Raw genomic sequence first — 19,582 nt, forward strand, 5'->3', positions numbered from 1 at the left:
AAATGTAACTCCCCATTCAAACCACTTGGTGGCGTCCTGTCAAAAACAATCCGAGAACAAGCTCAAATAGAAACATATCATTCAAAACATGGTTAATGGCGTCATCTATAGACCATTAGGCCTAAATGCATCCAGGCCACTTTAATCACTAATGAATCCCTACAGTCCTTCCTTAAAGATTGATCTACCCGTGGTTTCTGATCACGGAAAAAAATTGCAGAGCATGCCCCTCATATAAGAAACTCTATATAGCCAAGCGCCGCTGCTGCTGTTCACACGCTGATATCTTTAGAATAACAATCTTTCCCAATCAGTTGACTTAGCAACAAGATGAATTCTGCAGCAGCATAACATTACATTCATCCCCAACAACTAAATCATTACGTAACAAACACTAATTTCCCCGAAAGAGTAATTAAGTTACAGAGTAAACAAATCAGTCTCCTGCTATTTTCATATTTTGTTTTCTTTGATATCAACATTTCATGTCGGCGTGGAAATAATTAATTTTTAAGCCAATGCTAAGTTGGTCTAGATATTTATTACAAAATTTTGTTAAACGCAAATAAACCAGACTCCATTTAATAAACTCTTGCCAAATATTTAACAAAACGGTTAATGATTTGTTATTAGAATTACTATCAATAATAGTTTATTTACGATTTTCTTTAAATAAAAATCAATCAAAACCAGTTCCCTTTATTCCACATCAAGTGTATTTATTTACAGAATATGATGTTCAGTATTGTGCAATTATTAGCCTACTAATATATATATATATATATATATATATATATATATATATATATATATATATATGCATGACTTAATACCAATATAACGAGTGGTAAAGTTCTGAAATGCTTCACTGTATCATTCCACGTGTGTTCGCTTTATATTCTTTTGGAATATTGTTTTTTTTTTTTATTGGTGTACAACGAAACGGATGCTTCATTGTTAAAAATAGCTTCCACAAGAAATGTTTGTTTGCTCTATTGCGCAATTCCTTCGCTTTATTACGTCTGAACCCCCGGGAGGGACAGTCTGCTGTCAGAGGAGCTAACAATGTAACTCAATAACAATACTCCACCCTCATGAGAATACTTTGTTCTCTGAAAATCTGATACGTTTATATGATAATAACCGAGCCACGAACGAGCCACGTGCAGCGGCAGAACCGGTTCCTCTGAACAGCAGTCAGTGTTACTGTACTCCACGAACAGAACGAGCAGACGAACATGCTGCAAATATATTTTAATACAAAAAAATCTTTAACAACAACGCACACAAAACTCTACTTTGGTGGCTTAGTACGGTTTTTAAAATATATCTGATCGGTTCTTATTACGAAATTAAGGCTGGTTCACACCATCTCATACAAACAACATCTGTATTAAAAATGAAAGTGTTCCCTCTTCATATTTACATATCAAACCTGAACAGGACATGACAACATTGATCGTCCCTTGCACGACTAGCAAAGGAAAGCTCCTATTTCACAGTGATACAAAATCAAGTCTTTGAGATTTGAACAAAGAAGCTTTTCAAGGCCCCGCTTTTTTTTTTTAATCATTATTAACCTATATAGCTTTTGCTTCTCGATTTTCTCTTTGGGAAGGAAATTCCGGTTAAAGAACAGCTCTTAAGGCAAACCTGGAAAAACATTAGTTGGCAAGTTTCAGATTCAGAAAATTAAAGACTGACAAGAGGAAAAAAAAAAATACAGTAATAATAATAATAATGATTATTATTATGTATTCACCCTAATGTTCCAAACCTCTATTATTTCCTTTATTTTAAAACCGAAAGGAGATGTTAGGAAGAATCTTAAAGCCTTGAGCTTCCATCCAGTTAACATGGATGGGGTTTTTTTAAATACTAAGCTCTACAAAAGAACAAAAAAATGCATCCTAAATGTATTATGATAGACGATGTGCTATATTCGAAGTCTTACGAAACCATAACTTGATTTTTAGCCCTTCAGCCTCAGCTTTAAAAATCCATTAGCAGTCACATATTTTGAAATGTCCCGTATGTTGATGCTCACAAAACACACACACACACACACACACACACACACAAACACACATTCAATGTCAAAGACGTCAATCCTGGTGCCAGGCATCTAAATGGCACCCATTTTATAATTTAATATAAGCATGAACTAAATGTGTTGACTCACGGTCTATAACAGAGAAAATATGTGACTGGAATGACAGGGTGAGCGATGTCGCTACGAGTGAGTTATTCCTGTCAGGTACTGGTTTTAAAACACGGACATTCCTGTTCATCCACGCCGGCTAAGGATAGCGCTAGTCGATGCTAAATGCATCTGAAAAGCTCGAGGGAAAGGAGGTGCTGGTGTTTATCGGCAGGCCTTTACTTGTCCTGTGAGGCACCGGTGAAGTCAAGAAGAGTGTTGAGGCACGTTCACCTGATATCTCCTCCACCGATGAGTCTAAAGTGCTGCTAATCGAATTCCTGCAAGAAACGCAGTACTGATCGCTGGAGGCGTATCGCGACGCTTGGTGCGGCTCGAGGCCTATCCGGCTGAACGACTGTCATGCCATAGAGATTCCTCTGGGGCGTGAGACGAGCCAAGAGCACTGCAGAGGACGCACACCAAGGCTCGGATGGGACGTCCATTCGTAATCAGAAGAGACTGAAGCCTCCGCCAAAGGCTGCCGTGTACGAAATTCCCATAAAACCAGTCAGATCATCAGATCAGATCTTTCCTGTGGAGCCCCGCACATGATATGTGGACAAAATCGTATCCATCTTGGCACACGAATAAAAAAAAAAAAAAAAAAAACATAAGTGATTTAAAACAATCCTCAAAAACGAGGACTGATGTCCACATATTAGTAAAAGTTCAGTAAGCAATTTAGTAAAAAGAGGTTTAACGTTGCTACAATTAACTAAAAACTGATTTGTACGAGAGGGAAGGATTCAGTACGACATGGTGAAATGCTAAAAAGAGAGAACAAATGATCACAATTTATTAAAAAGTGGTACGATATTGCTATAATTCACTGAAAGGAACAAACGGCGCTAAAATTTGACAAGAAACTGAGAGTTGGTATGATGTGCCCACAATTCTATACAAAGATGGAATGAACTGCTGATAAAATTTTGTTCTAAAATTGAGGAAATAAAACAATTATTGAGTAAAAAAGGGAAAGATTTAGTACAACAGGGCCAGAACTTATGGATTGGTATGTAGCCGTATTTAGTACGAGGTAAATACAGTATTTTTTCCTTGCATATCATGTGTGGGGCTACGTATTTTTCACACCAAAGCATCACAAAGAAGAGAGACATGTTGGATAATACAAAACACGTCGTATATTCGCTTGACAGTCGTTCTCCTCAGTTTTGTTTAGAATCGGTTCGATCAGATCCGCACCTTTGCCCGTCTCGCACGTAACTGTCAGCAATTTAGACTATTTGCATTCGCTCACACGAATCAACAAACCTAGATCCGACGAGACTTGTGTGGCGAGTCTCGTTCCGGTTTACTGGATGGCGGTGGTACGTTGAACCCCAGCTACACTATTTATGGTTTAAAAAGAAAGGATCGTTGAAAAATCGAAATAGTAGAAATTATACAGGTGTGTGAGAAGCAGCAGGGCAGCACAGAAGACGCTTTTGTTTACTGAGGTGGGAAGTGTCAAGAAACATGTGACATAATCCCATGATCAAAAATAAAGCTTCTAGAAGGCACACTTTGAACATGAAGAAAATGAGACTCAATCCAGTAGTTATTGCTCAGAGATCTGCAGAATCAGAAGTGCCGCAAGATAGCTGTGCGAGAATTAAAGGCCACCTGACAGTTTTCTACAGTATCCGTCGCTGGAGGGAAGGACTGGGAGATCGCGGTGAGCTGTGAATGGAAAATGGATCCTGTTGTTCAGGATCTGAACACGTGCACCGCCCTCACCACGTACTGCCGGCAGATCGGACATTCGCTCATGCGCTTGCCGCACTTCGTGCACGTGACCATGTGTCCGCACTCCAAAAGAACGCAGTCAATGGGTGAGTCCATACAGATCTTACACAGGTTCTCCTCCACGGCCGTCCCAGGTCCGCTGTCTGGAAAGAGAACCAGAAGTCGTCACAATCTTGGAAGAACAACAATCGGTGTGGGAAGAAACTGAAGAGTGTTTATCATGACATTTTGGTCAGGACATTAAATAAATTAAGGTGCTTTTATATACATTTTTTGGATGATTTAAGACAAAATGTCAACGTCAACTGTCCTCAAAGAAAAAAAAAAAAAATACAGCTAGGCATACTTTTTTATTATTATTTCTTATTGGTTAGTTTTTAAAGTCATGCGGCGCAACCAACTTGCAAAAATGCACTAGGTTTAGTTTTCCAGCTTGATAACGGATTCAATTCAAATGCATCAGCCGTTACCGTGGTAACACAAATGTTCCAATGAGATATGAGGTTTAAATACGTTTTAGAGGCTGATCGGAAATTTCTTTCGATTTTATTACTACGCACGCACGCTCGGTTCAGTGTGGTTGTTTATTCGGGAATTCCGGGTCGAGAGCGGCTTGTAGTCGTGCCGCGTCGTTCCAGACTCACGTGGAAATACAACTGGAACCGTACCTGACAGTTCTCAGAACCGTTCGGGCTTACGGTGGAAAAGCCGTCGTGTGAACTGTCGACTCATTAAATTATTCATACCTTCACAGTAAAACTTGACAGATTAACTGAACATTTAAAATATCAAATGAGGACATGAGATCAAACTCACCTGTGCCTTCTGTGGCGTTAGACACTGTAAAATTGAAATACAGTCCATGTTAATGTAATCAACAGAAATGATGCACTCAGATATATTTAGGCCTACTTTAGAAACATGTTTACCCAGAGCACTAACCACATGATCTTTTCTAATATGCCAAACGTACAGGTTACACTGGCAAACCAAAGTGAAAAAAATAACTAAACACAGCCCTCTTTCTCAAGCCGACGCGTATATTCACACCGAACTCTTTACCCATGTTCTGCAGGTCCTTCTGGTCGTGGTACAAACGTGTGACTCTCTCCATCAGCTCCCATTTCTCACAGCATCCCTTATAGTCGACGAAGTTCCTGGCCAGGATCTCCTTCAGCTGCCGGACGCTCAGAGCCTCGATGTCTTCCACCGATCGCAGGTCGGAGAGAGACGCCCGTCGCCCCGGAGCCAGCACTTCCTCGGAGTCTGAAGACTGACACAGAAAAAAGACAGCATGCAAACATCTCTTTATCTACGCCCGAGAGGTAAAAAAAAATCCCTTGGCATCCCAAATGCATGCAAACGTCACTCTACTCAGATTCATTTCGCTTTCACTTGTCTGATTTAGAAACGGGTTTAACCCCAACCACAACGCAAGCAAAAAGCCGTGGTCTCAATTAGTTTAGCCGACGTGACACAAACTGATACTACGAAGAGAAAGATGTGACATGCCAAAATAGATGCAGAAGGGGATTAAAAGGCAGTGTGAGGACAGCTTGTAACTCCACATCCTGCTGTTATGTCCACGTTATGTGTTAATGCTAGGGTACAGATAACACGTTGAGTGTTCATTAACATCATGGTTTAAAGGTCTTGTTTACATTACTTCTAAACTTCAGCCTTTTTATGATAAGGAGAGGCATTGTGTGTTATAACACTGGCCTTCCCGCACCCAGTAAAGGTTGCGCTTATCTTTCTTAATGTAACACTGAAACACAGAGCATCCGTATTGGACTAACCGAGAGACTCGTTCATCAAACTCGTGACCGAAAGAACAAGGTAAGTCACACTAGGGTTGCGGCGACAGATGATAGTATTGTTTGTTTTTCGATAAGGCTGGGTAATAACGTGCGAGATGTATTCATGCGCATCTCGTTCTTTGCTTAGAGGTAAATCTCCATCAGCTGTTTTCAAATGACGCAAATGAATCACGAGATATTGTGTAGCATGTCAGTGACAAGATGCGCATTAATATATCGTGCCATATATTGCCCAGCCCTAGTTGTCGACGGAGATATCGCATGTGGCTTATGCCTTTGACAATATCGTTTTTTTCAGTGTTGCATGTTATATCCGATCACACGCAATCGAGTCGAGTTTTGTTGGTTTTGTGCATAAACTGAAATTCGAAATCCCTCCTTTGATGCTAATCTGCAGTGATTGGTTGATTGCTCTCATTTTCATCTCATCAACTCTGTAACGCCTTATGAAGCGGTGTTTGTGAGCATGAGCGGAGAAAACAGCTATTTTAGCACTCCTGGTTTTGGTTCCTAGCCTCTGTTGCCTATGGCTAGCTTAACAGCGGTTTAAAAACGTAATATTAACATTCAGTATCATTGTTGATTTGACGGCACAGACTACCAGATGAGAAAGAACCTTGATCTAACCGACTGAGCCGAATAATAACGCTATCGTCTTCCTTAGAGCTACTTTGTAACATTTTTTGACGATCCATTATTTCTTCCACTAGATCTTCCATTTACTGTGACCAGTTGATCTGATTCACAAAACCGGTCTCGGTAGCTTCATTCGCTGGTAATGGTTTACCTAGAAAGAATCTTGACAGCGTCTTCATTTTTTCACGGACTATCACTTTAAGATGTGAAGAGAGTAAAACAGACTTTCAAAGAAGCGGTGACTCATACCAGCCTGCGGCCAAGCTTTTTCCCACGCTCACAGCACCCACATGGAAGCAGAAGACATTCTTTAAACTGACTCTGCTGAGAACAGCAATCAATCATCTTTTCATTGCAGAAGAATAAGAGAGAGATTTGTGTGACGGGTCACTGTTCTGTCCTCGGCCCCGTTTAACACCCCAGACGGCGAAAGCAGCAAGAAGAAGAGGAGAGGTGAGGAGTTTCAGGAGGTACCTGCAACTCCTGCTCCACCTGCAGCTCAGCGTCCATCTCGCTTTCAGCTGTTGCCTCAGCCAAGCTCTAAGGGTCAAAGGTCACAGCCAAAACAGTTTAACACAGCTGTGCTCACCTCGACTCAGGACAGATATTCCGGTCTGTGTCAATGTAAGTCACACGAGTCATTTTGAAGCGGTGCTTTGCCGTGCTGTGTGAACCAAACTAAGAAGAGAAGCATGTGCAAGTGGCTGCGTTTATAGACGAATTTAAAATTCAGTTCAAAAACAGACGAGTTGTTTCAAAAAACAAACAATGAAAAAAAGTTTTCAGCGTTGGTAATAATAATGAAAAAGGTTTATTTCTCGAATTAGCATATTAGAAGGATTTCTGAAGGATCACATGACACTAAAGACTGGAGTAATGATGATGAAAATGAATAAATAACTTTTTTAGGGGTGCTCCGATCAGGATTTTGAAGCCGATCTTTTTTTTATCATGTAGAATTATTTATATCGATGCCCTGATAAAGATTTTAGACATTTACTGAGGGCCTGAATTTCATCTTTGCAAATAAATTAAGTGACTCTTGTGAGAGGACATTTTTTTAATTTGATACATTTATTTATTTCACTTATATTAATTTATTGTACCTAAATGTTTGATCCTGCAGTGCGTTGCACAATAGCTTACGAGCCTGATTTTGCGAGCCGTTTGCAGTGCACATAAAATGCGTGGCACGTAAGTCATCAGTCTGCAACTGATGTTTACAGTAAACAGACACGGATGAGATTTATCCATTATTTTGATTTCAAATCCAAACATTGTTATTGAAAATGCTTTTTCAGCAATGTGATCCTTTGCTTTACACTGTTACGATGCCGCCTTCCACGTTGACGTGTTAAAACTCAACTATAAGAAACACATTATTCAATTATTGTTTTTCTTTTGCATTTACTTCCAGATATATCTGTTAAGTTGCTCGAGCGAGGGGACTTATAAGAACTTACCGCTGACAGAAACAGTCACCTCTACTTTCTTTTCTTTAGCATTTAAATCTTTATTACAAGCAATCCTGAAGTTCAAAGAACTTTGTTTTCTCACCTTCATGCCAATTACTACTGCCTTGTTGAAACCTACCCAAAAACCCATAGCCTACGTGTTGACTGAAACACAGTAGAATTTAATTACATACTTTTTTTGTCAATCCTTGTTCATATTTACTGCAAACAATGCACTGTTTGCAAAAAAAACAAAACATTGCTGCATGAATGTACGTGCATGATTTATTCCATTAACACGAGCGGGGGAACATTACGTACCAAGTGCATACTGCAAACGGAGTAACCTGTACAAAGTTGTGTGTGTGTGTGTGCTGCGAGTGTGCGTGAGTGCACAGTCTCTAGGAGAGTATGCGAGCACTGAATGGACTAAACACTGGAAAGAATTAAAAAGAAACGCAATTTATAAACTTTACTGATGGTGCATCTCTGCCTCGATTGTCCAATTGCAAGTTTTCGTGTCAACTTTCAAATTACTCATCTAATGAAGAAACATGAGTTGTACCTGCTTGAGATCAATTAATGAGATCTGCCTTTACAGAGACCACCGATCAAACATCCCAAAGTGATTATATACACGTTGGGCCGATAGTGACTGGTAGTCGATCGATAATTCGCTTTAGTGCTGTTAAAATGAGCGTGTAAACGAGGGTTCGTTTTTAAAAGTGGTAAAAATATCTTAAAAATATATATATCACCTCCACGTGGTTCCAAACCAAAAGCTTTGTTCATCTTCGGAACACAATTAAGGATTTTTTAGATGAAAATTTTAACTGTCCCATTGACTCTAGAGGAAATAATGCCATGGCCCAGAAAAGACCAACAAAGCTTTCACGGGTTTGGACGACATGGGGCAAGTGATTTTCATTTTGGGGTGGAGTGACCGTTTAACGCAGGGGGAGGAGCCACCCCGCTCACAACCGCTGCTTCCACGGAGCGTCTGCGTTACGAGCACATCAAGCCGGAGACTTCTCAGACGTGTGCTCCGCTTCAAAACCAGACACTAGTCAGACGAGCATAGAAACCGTACAGGGGGCAATGAGCTTCAGTGGAACAACGGTGAACTGCAGTCAGATGAGATGTCAGCAAAACCTAATATTTCTGTCCTGTCAAACATGGCAGCACGCGCTGTAGCATTCATCATTTCATAAATCATTACAGCAAGTGAAACTACAAGCAAGCGTGTCAGATCCGGGCCACATTTAGCAGCGGCGGCTCTTAAAGTGATAGCAGCCAAATAACCCTGCTGCTGTCATGTCAGTTGATCAAAGAACAAAAGAAAAAAAGAAGAAGAGCGAAGCAGTTACTTTTGTAGGTTTAACGATTCGTCAGTTAGAATTTAAATTCCATTAATTTTTAAACTCTCAATTATGCCGTTATGTCTGCAGTCAGTGGTGAAACATTGGGATTTTTTTTATTACTCGCCTTTAGTCACAAAAAAAGCCATTAAATACTCAACATACTCTCTTTACGTTGTTTCTACATTCATTGAAGACTTATGTTGCGATAAAAATGCCAATAATTTAATCGTCTGACAGCACTAACATCGACAATATTATGGTTTCTACAGTACTTTTCGATAAGTATGTGCAGCTTTTTTCAAAATATGTTTTCCAAGTAGTGCAAGTAGGACTGTTAAATACTTTTGATTAATGAATACGTTTTTTTACCTGCCCATCTTCTGTTGCTTGAGTCTGAGGCCCCAGTTCCGTTGTGCCATTGTTGGTCGACGGGCTCACGGTTATGATAGGAGTGTTAGGTTCCTGTGTGGTCACTGGGGGTGGAGGAATGTGCGTGTCGGACGTAGGCGTCTGCTGGCCGAGAACCAGCTCGACCAGCTCCTCCTTCTCTCTGCACATCTGTGTGGGGATCTCGTGCAGGTGGAGGTAGTCTCTCAGATCCTTTACCTTGAGCTTCATCAGCTCGGCCCGCTCGAACAGGATGCCTCGGAAACGCTGGCAGGTGTGGCACAGCCATGGCTGGAGGTCCTGCTGAGTGCAGCAGCGGCTACAGAAGCTTTTCTTGCAGTCCATGCACAAATGCTGAAACGACAAAAGGGAGGGTTTAAAGCCAGGTTAAGGTTAGAACATAATGTCTAATCTTACTTGAGGAGTGTGTAACACCAGAACATTGCATTTTGCACTTGACAAGGACATTTGCAGGGTTTTTAAACACATCCTGTGTGTCTGATAAACAATGCACTGGACAATGCCAAAAGAAATCTGTGACATTTCTTAAGGAAATAACACAACAGTACTTCTGAGAGTCACAGTGCCATGCACTCAGAGCTGTGGAGCAACTGACTGCACACATCTCATTTCCTTCCATTCACAACTACTTCCTGCCTTAAATCCACATTTCTGTAAAATGAATGCCTCCTAAAAATCGTTCTCATTTAATATTCAGATTCACTGAAAAAGTGCATTTTTATTGCGGTGCATCCTTAATTGTAGAGCAATCTTATGATTTAAAATGATTTGTTAAACTTCCCCAAAACAAAAATGCCTCCAACAATTTAAAATGCAGGAGGAAAAAAGCACCCCTTGGTTTTGGTGCTCGGTTCGATCCACTTTTAAAAGCGTTTCTGTTCTCAAATTGCTTACCGCACCTTTAAAGGGTTAGTTCAGCCAAAAAGTTAAATTAGACTCATCTTCGATGCATCCTAGGTGTATGTGACTTTCTTCTTTAAGACTAATTAGGGTTATATAAAGCCTTTACATAAATATTTTCTGATGTCTAAGCCTGGTAGATTTTTCTATAGAAGTGAATATCAGTACAATTCCAGCTTCATTTATAGGAAACTCTTATAGGAAGTTACAAGTTCAAAAATAAAATAAAATAAAATAAAATAATAATAATAATAATAATAATAATAATAATAATAATAATAATAATAATAATAATAATATATATTCATTAATTTTCTCAAAAATAGGGGAAATGATTTCTAAACATCACCTACAGTAAAAACTTACAGTAAAAACTCTGTGAGTACACATTATTTAATATTGCCAGTAGGAACTACATTGGCCATGAATCTGCAGAAGAAATGAAATCCAAAAAAAATAAACAGCAACAAACAATCCAAAACAAATATCACTTTTTAGTCTATGCTCTCAAGTCTCAAACTGCTTAAATGTTTATAAGTGTATATATGCATATTTTAGAACAAACCTAAAATATATTGTTTCTAAATGTATAATTAACATCATTAAATCAACAGTTTTCATTTTAATGCTTTATGGGACTGTGTGTTAAACCTTAATCTTTTTGACCTATTTCGATTTTGTTTTAGCTCTAGATCAAAGTTTGTAATGTTGTGATTCGCCTATAGCGGGATGGTTTGGTTAATGGCGTATAATGTGTCACGGGATGAATAGTTTTCAAATCAGTTGTTGTAATGCTGATTAATGATGGATCTAGCTGATTTGGTTTATGGCTTTAAACGTGTATTACTGACGTAAAAATGAGCTACTGCTAAAAACAACAACAAAAAAAAACTGGATGGTCACTGCTGAGCTCTATTCAGATAACAATACTGGATACTGGATGAGCTTTGTAAACTTAATAGTGGATAGGACATCTACAAACATCAAAACCTTCCAATCCCATCTTCAAACGAATCTGTTCAGGAAACCAGATCCCAGTGTTACCCTACTCTTACGCGAGGTGTGTGTGTGTGTGCAGGAATGCCATGAACGTGGCGTGACAATGCCCTACAGTAAGGAAGTGGTACAATGGCTGTGATATCGATATGCATCATCGTACTGTCATTCAAGCCGGTTTACAAAGTGCATTCTGGATCATTCAAACTGGATGAGGACCCTCACACAATGACTCCAGTCACTAACTTGTGAAACAGAGGATGCACGGCAAGGTTAATAATGGTGGCTATAAACTGTAGCTTGAGCCCTTTCCTTCATTTGTCAGTAACATGAGGATCGATCAATCAATCAATCGCTTTTATTTATATAGCGCTTTTAAGCCAGAGCAAATAAGCAAGCCAGAGGCACCAAGGAACCAAAATCTTGGGTGAAACCAGGCTCAGTTGGGGACAAGTTCTCCTCTGGCCGGACAAACCAGCACTTCATTACTAGCTCAATTCAAACACAGCCATGTCAGATTGTGTAAAAGACACAATATGTGTCTTTATAGTGTGTGTGAGATGATGGTTAACACTTTAGTACATAACTAATTCCCACTATTATAGTTGCATATTGGAGTGCCCGTTATTAACATACTGGTTGTAATCAGAAGAATTTTCACAGAACATAAAGTTAACCCAAATATCAAAGACTTTAAAGATGCCATCTGTTTGGAGCTCTAGGTAAGAAAGGCCCCTTCGGTGTTTTATAAATGCTTCCTTAGTAAGCAGCTCACAGGGTGCAGGATATTTAGTGTGTTTAGCAAAGTCTAATTTAGCTGCATAAGGTTCTCAGTAGCTTAAGACAGTTTGTGGTTTGTATTAACATTAAATACTGATGAACAGCAGCACGGCCAGTTAGAAGTGGAGTAAACTCAACTAGGCATTCAGACCTAATAACTGTGAACGTTCACATGTAAACACCTAGAGTAGTCTTAAGACCTATTCAGAAAAATCTCAAGGCTTGCTTTGGTGTGTTGCAACTTCAACATTTTATTACCAATTCTGCTAAATTCGACTTATTTTTCATCAAACAGTTACAGGATTAGTCTTCAACAAACCAAAACCACCTCTCCCCTTTATCAAAGTTCACCACTTCAGACCTATATGCCTCTTGAAGCTTGTGTTCTGGCGCATTATTGTGCTATCCCAAAAAGCCACAAAATCACTTTCAAAGGCTTTTATATTTACTGTTCCCTTCTGGTGGACACTTTGGAAAAGAGCACCTGCTAAATGACAATGGAAATGTAGGTGGCGCTTTTGGACAAGCAGAAATACAGGCCGTTTACTCCAATAAACACATCAACAAAACCTTTCGGATAAAAAAAAGTTTGGTCCTTTTCGTTCATAATGTTTCCCTCTGTTAATACACTCCCATGAAGAAAACACAATGCAATGTGAAATTAAATGATCCAAGTATAACGTTTTTTTAAAACATAACATCAAAAACATTTTGAGTATTTCTAATGTCAACTAGCCTGAATTAAATAATAGCTTACCTTAAAATGTTTTTACTAGTAAGTACAAGAATTAGTTTTATAACAGTTTTTTTGGGTCAACTATCCCCTCAAAAACTTTTTAATCAAACGAATTTCCACAGCCTCAACGGATTCTCTTTTATTATGTAAATATCCCTGACTTTTCCAGGTCACGATCATTTTTAAATTCCCTGTTGTTTCATTCACAAGCACCTGGCACCACCACTTTGCGCTAACGTCAGCATAAAACTCATTACCTTTCTGGCTAGGCTGTCGGAGCGACCTCCACAGGCCTTGCATGTCTGTTCTGGAGCGGGGGGAGATGGGTAACTGCTGAAGCCCGAGTTGGTGAAGGCCTGATGACGTGTGCTGCTTCTGGTGTCCTCCACGGTGGAATCATCCAGGCAAAGCCAGCCACAGCAGCTGGCCCACATGCTCCTCACCTACTGCGAGAGTTGGAGAAAGAGACTCTTAGATTACAGCTAATCGCTCCACTAATTCAATCAACTCGGTCTTCAAATACAATTAAACCACCTTAGTTGGAGAAGACAAAGGATGTACTTTCTTAAAAAGTAGATTGTTCTGCTCTAATCAATACCCTCGGAAGTGAAATAGCAGCATGAAAAAGTTCTTCCAGCATCAGTCAGGACGGCCGGCAAGCTCTCAGCTGGAGTCATCTGGTTGAAGACGTAGGACTTCCATCATTTATTCAAAGGCTGTGTGCGTCTAAACCACACTAGCTGTGCAATACTCCTACTAGGATGACACTGTATCCTTCTCTCTCACACACACACACACACACACACACACACACACACACTCCCTATCTCACTCACAGCCAAATAGAGGCTGGCTGATCCAGTAGCACTACCATGGTTACACCTCTCATGGTTTGGACACAGTGTTTGAATGAGCAGACAAGATGAATCATTCAGGATGGTAAAAACAGCAGAAGTGGATAACTCCCTCCATAAACCGCTGTCCAAAGGATATTACAATGGATACCATCATAGCAATATTACACAAGAAAAAAAAAAAACCTGTATGACTAGAATTCACATGATACAATGATGCTATTGTCAACATTAAAAATTGACAACTCTTACTTTTGTGTTATTGTGCAAAAATTATTTTCGGTACTCTAAACAAGCACCATGCTAAAGTTCAAGAATGGCTCTGAAACAGTAATATTTGTAATATAATATACTATAGTAATGTATGTAGGCAGCTCAAAAAACATGAATAATTCTAGAAAAAATCTATTTTATTTTTACTTTTCGCACATCAGCCTAAAAAAACCTATATTTAGATATTGGTTTAAAATGTTCTGGTTCTTTGTAAGCGTTCATAGTTGTGTTCTTTCAAACTTTAATATGTTAACATTTATGTTCTTTTACATTTTGATTGTGTTTTATCTACAATTTTCTGTTCTTTTTGTTTTTAGGGGAAGAAAACATTAAATATTAATGTAAAATATTTTGTAATTGTTTAGAAATTAACCATTTCTTTGGAAAGCTAGACAAAACAATAAAAAGCACATTTTGGCTATTTAATTTATTAATTAGAGAAAATTTTCATTTTTTATTATATATAAATAAATGTTAAAAAAATCGTCGTCGGTATGGTTATCCCTACTTCAGAGTGCAGACCGCAAACAGCAGACAGAGTCAAGCGTGAACAGTGTTGATGCAAATTAGCGTCTGATGAACAACGAGCAAAAACAAATGAGTTCAACCACGTGACGGTGTACTCATGATCAATCATTGCCAGGTGCTCGCGTCCTTCTCGAAGTTTTGGCAACACTGGCGAATAAAGAGAGTATTAAAGAATATTATTTTGGGACACGCTGCAATGCTCTTTGGTGATTGTGCAGGCAACGGCATGCTGCAAAACACAAAACCATCAAGAATCAAGAAGAGACTACAAAGCAAAGCCGACCGAGACGTCAAATAACAAGGAAGTCAAGACACCCAGCAGGACCGGCCGGACTCCCCTGTGGCGCTCTATTCACGGCCAGTACTGTGCAAACCGGTGCCATTACACAGTCACTGTCATGGTGACCCAGCGAGATTCTCCTAGCACTGAAGGAACAAGCGATCGGGTTGATTTCTGCCTCAAAAAAAGCAACAAAGCCCAACGAAAGGGACTAGCTAACAGGAGGATCCCGTTACTCCGACCAACCTGGAAATAAAGAAAATAATCCTCCTTGGAGCTGAATACAAAACAGTTCCGATCAGCCTGAAGATGCTAACAGAACCTCCACAATAACATAAAATCTTGGAGGTCAAGTGGTGCAACCGTCAAGTATAAAAAGAGTATTGTCATTCTTTCTGAACTTCGAATGCATGCAAGCTTAAACGTCTTGAGAGACTTGCTGGTTGTGACATGCATGAGAGTCTAAGATAGCAGGATATGAGGGTTTCACAAACTGGCTTCCTGCGTGTTGGTTGCACCACATATACACACACACGTATGTAATTCCTGTAATATTAAAAAGGTAAAAATAAAGTACATTTTTAGATAGCCCTAAAAAAAACTGGGTTGCACATAAAGCAAATGTTAACTTGTTAATAATTTTACGTGATATTAAAATTAGATTTATGCAATATATATAGCTGATTTCTTCAAACATGAGATCACAAATGACATAATTGAAACGTTATAAGTGTTACGCAGGTTATTTAAGACAATGTTGGCTGATTAGATGGCGATGCAGACCTAAAAAGCTAAATGTTTGCTCTCTCTCCACTGTTCCAACATCTCAGACCTCAAATACTAAAAAGATTTTTAAACATGGTTTAAAGGAAAGAAAATACTAAACTTACTAGCAGCTGACAGCTGGTTACCAGGCTCACCTTTCCAATACGTACGAAACCAATCTACCATTTCACAACTGAATATAAAAAGTTACGAACTGGCCACAATTACTTATTTACTCTTGTAAGACTCCCGCCCTTTCCACGGAAACATTTTCTCATCGGATCTGAGCTAATCCCGCGGGTGACCTATTTTGATCTCCAAACAAGTTGGGACTAAAAGGTGGAGGGTTTGCGTCTACACCAAACACTCCCCGTTTTTAAAACCCATCGCCGACGCCAACCACCAAAGGGACTTCTTCCATTTTTAAAAAGGAAACCGAAACTTGCATTCGTTTTGAGAGAGAGAGAGAGAGAAAAAACAAAAAAAACCACAACAAAAACCATCCACTTCGGGTTCCTTGGCGTCAGCAAATACGGCAGCACGTGCAAAGTTCAAAACAACAAATGCGCTCACAGCCCTCGCTGGCCAGCTGACTTGACATTGTTACCGCTGGGCCGTCACAAAATACCCCCGGCCCGCAGAGTCGGTACACCCAAACGCTCCCTAGAAACAGAAGAACAATAGAGGCGGTGTGACTAGACGACACGACACCCAGCGAGACGGCGGTAATGCCTGGACCGACTGCAGACGGGTCATGCGCTCGAGGGAATTATAAATGACCCGTTAGGTTTGACGGCCGCAGGGAAGGAATTTGAGGGTAAAATGACTGCGGGTCTACGCAAACAGGTGTAAGTCGCGCCGCGACGGGAATTGTGTCGATGGGAGTATTTTCGTTTGCTTTTAAATAGAACGTTTAAATATAGGTTACTAGAATGTCGGTTTAGCTCTTTATTTGCACAAGAGTTTACATTTCAGAGCCACCCCGTAAGTAACCAACGGGTAAATAACCCAAGGCTTACCGGCGGCGCTGAAACGTTTTTTTTTTTTACAGAAAGTAGAACGAACTCGATTCGCATTGTCTGAGGGAAATACCAACACTTGCGATTCAGAAAAATGGGGGTTATGGGAAAAGAGATCTAGCTGAGATCATCATCATCGCACTTCCCAAATTCTGAATGCCATTAAATTTTTTTTTAAATGTAATCTTTGTTGTGTTTTTTTTACTCTATGAACAGTTTCAATGCAATGTACTGTAAGTATCAGATAAAATGGCGTAATAAATATTGGCATTATATTTTTAACAAACTATGTTATATGACATTTTACTTCAACTAATGTTATAAAAGGTCAAATTATCTGATATTTCGACGTTTAAGCCTCTATGACTTCATTGTAATCTTAGTTGCACCACATCACTTGATTTGGCAGACATTTATGTAATTAAATAATAATACATTTCGTATTTATTTATTTATTTGTTTATACATTTCCAAAGACATTAAGATGTCCGCATTAAAAGATGAATTACATTTTAAAAAGATTACATTTAAAATTAAGATGAAAAAAAATTAAAAATGGGCTGAAATAATGTTACATTGTCATTCAGTGTAACACGATATTTATGCAAAAATGCTTATTATCACAATATATAAAAGAATAAGGAAGCGTGTTAATTATTGTGTTATAAATTAATAATAAAAAAAAACCTTTCTGATAAATGGGTAAAACTTCAATGTAAAACTACAACCGATTAGTAACTGGGGTGAAACTAATTTGCCATTAATAGATTTTTGTTGCAAATATATAACAAGATCGTTACACTGGGTAAATTTAGCAAATCAGGGAACAATGCGTCATATTTATTTTTGACTCAAACAAAAACGTACCTGCTAATAATTTCAACAAAACAATTGCTCACCTTGAGAATGAGTCAGTGACTTTTAAAGGGTGAGGTTCAGATGCAGACAGTCTGGGATATGAAACTCAAGCCATGGTTATCTGTAAAGAGTAAACAAACACATTTATGAGTAACATTTACTGCTTCTCCTCTGACGCGAAGAGCTAAACGTGAGGATCTGGACGTTACTCTGATCGTATCTTCCTCTTTGTGCAAATCAGCTTCGCGATTCAAAGCTCGCACAATGACCTGGAAACCTCAAACATCCGCGAAAGATCTTCTAAAACTTCCTCTTTAAAACAGGAAAACGTTTGTTCACTGAGACCAGTCGCGTAGCAAAAAAGGTAAAGCGAGCTTATAGAGCCGTCACAATTACTACATAAAGTACACACTCGAAACTATACAGTTACTGTATAATAAATTATACAGCTGTAGCGTAGTTTCGGGATCATATAAACACAATACGCGTCCTAACACTAACGTTATCATATTACAGACTCAGAGTATTAGTATAGCATCAGCTTTGAAGTTTCATAGTTGGAGTATCACGCGACCAGGAGTTTAATGGCGAAAACTAGCGATATTAAAGCGGTTGAAACATCGGTGAGATGTATCAATTCGGGTGAAAGTAAAACACGGCTGTGTTCGTGTAACTTGTACTTTCTCTGTTCAGTCTAGAGGACGGGTATTAAACTTACCTCGAACGAGACGAAGAGAAGCGCTCGCAAACCGCAGCCGCATGTGTCCCCAAACTGTCAACTGGTCGACGATCCTCACCGAACAAACGAGCGACATTCAACGAACCGTCCGCGTTTCATTTTATTCTTGAACCTGGTCGAGCTCACACGCTTCTGATGTTTCGTTTGCGAAGTACTAAAGTCGTTAACTGGAGCGCGAGCGCGCACGTCTACCAGTTCGAAACACGAGAACGCGCACGTCGAATGTCAACGCGTTTTAAGTTGCTAACCGCCGGACTCTAAACACAACAATAGCACCGTATGTAATAGTAACTATAATATAAATGTTTAATCATGTTATTTATTTATTCTAAGTTTCTGTCAAAACTAAATGGTTGAAAATATGAATTAAACTTCCACTGAGCACTTGGCGGCCTTAGAAACAAAATCTAGTTTCATTGTTTTTTTTTCTTATTGCAGATACTGGGACACTAAAACGTATAATACACCGACGAGAAACGTTACTTACCTCTTAAATGCAGGTGAATCTCAAACGACTGTGATTGGTCCATTCTGACCAGCGTTGAGCAAAATAACAGTTATCACATGATCACGCAGACACTCACAACTCACTCATATCTATATAACGATACTAAACTCGTTTTTTTTATTTACTGACCAATCCTTAATGCATTCACAATTGAAAAATAATAAAATTATTAAACGAACTCATAAAATTACATCTTACACCGTTTTAGAGGCAACGTTCTGTGATCTGAGAAACTGAATCAGCTAGAATATTAAAGCTGAGGAGAGCGACCTCTCCTGGAACAACACAATAATAATAATGTGCATGATAGATTAATTGAAGAACCTACCCTTGTTTTCTATTACCTTTCACTAATATATATGAGATCTTGTATCACTCACTCATTATCATAGTAGAGTATAGTTAAACATTTAGCTGCATTGGTTAGAATCACGTTTCCTTTAAATATTATTATATTGAAGAACGTTCGTGGAAGGCTCGAAGTTTTGGACTTGAATTTAAAATAAATTATTCACCATTTAAAAATATATTTAAGCAGTAGTTGTTATATAATTGTATGTATTTCTTACCAGACAATTCTAGACCTTAGGGTATAAAATCTGCGAGGAAAAGACAAAGGAATAGTTCACCCAAAAAAGTAAAATTCTGAACTTCTTTATTCTGTCGAATACAAAGGAAGACATTTTTTTAAGTTTGTAAGCAGGCCGTTTTGGGCCAA

General features: G+C 39.0%; 1 protein-coding gene across 4 annotated transcripts; it reads right to left on the reverse strand.

The window, feature by feature from the left end:
- Positions 1-1,239: 1,239 nt before the first annotated feature.
- Positions 1,240-18,542, reverse strand: rffl (ring finger and FYVE-like domain containing E3 ubiquitin protein ligase). Of its 4 annotated transcripts, none has more exons than XM_043258466.1 (8): positions 18,336-18,542; positions 17,659-17,738; positions 13,298-13,483; positions 9,590-9,961; positions 6,880-6,945; positions 5,012-5,222; positions 4,766-4,789; positions 1,240-4,092 (listed from the first exon to the last, which is right to left on the reverse strand). In XM_043258466.1, exons 3-8 carry the CDS (start codon positions 13,472-13,474, stop codon positions 3,911-3,913), a joined length of 1,032 nt encoding a protein of 343 aa, XP_043114401.1. In that variant the 5' UTR covers positions 13,475-13,483; positions 17,659-17,738; positions 18,336-18,542; the 3' UTR covers positions 1,240-3,910. The 4 variants fall into 4 exon arrangements, with proteins under 4 accessions (XP_043114401.1, XP_043114400.1, XP_043114403.1 ...); XM_043258465.1 differs by having other exon boundaries at positions 13,298-13,486; positions 18,336-18,541; XM_043258468.1 differs by lacking the exon at positions 6,880-6,945 and having other exon boundaries at positions 13,298-13,486; positions 18,336-18,539.
- Positions 18,543-19,582: the final 1,040 nt, after the last annotated feature.

The sequence above is a fragment of the Puntigrus tetrazona genome, chromosome 15 (genome assembly GCF_018831695.1).
Source record: "Puntigrus tetrazona isolate hp1 chromosome 15, ASM1883169v1, whole genome shotgun sequence".
In the NCBI taxonomy this organism is placed as follows: domain Eukaryota; kingdom Metazoa; phylum Chordata; class Actinopteri; order Cypriniformes; family Cyprinidae; genus Puntigrus; species Puntigrus tetrazona.

Excerpts from the sequence above, each read along its gene's own strand:
- rffl (XM_043258466.1), bottom strand. The coding sequence starts at position 13,474 with ATGTGGGCCAGCTGCTGTGGCTGGCTTTGCCTGGATGATTCCACCGTG. Across the intron at positions 9,962-13,297 it reads CCGACAGCCTAGCCAGAAAG|CATTTGTGCATGGACTGCAA; the intron begins GTAATGAGTTTT and ends TTGTCGTTTCAG. Across the intron at positions 4,790-5,011 it reads GAAGGACCTGCAGAACATGG|TGTCTAACGCCACAGAAGGC; the intron begins GTAAAGAGTTCG and ends TCAATTTTACAG.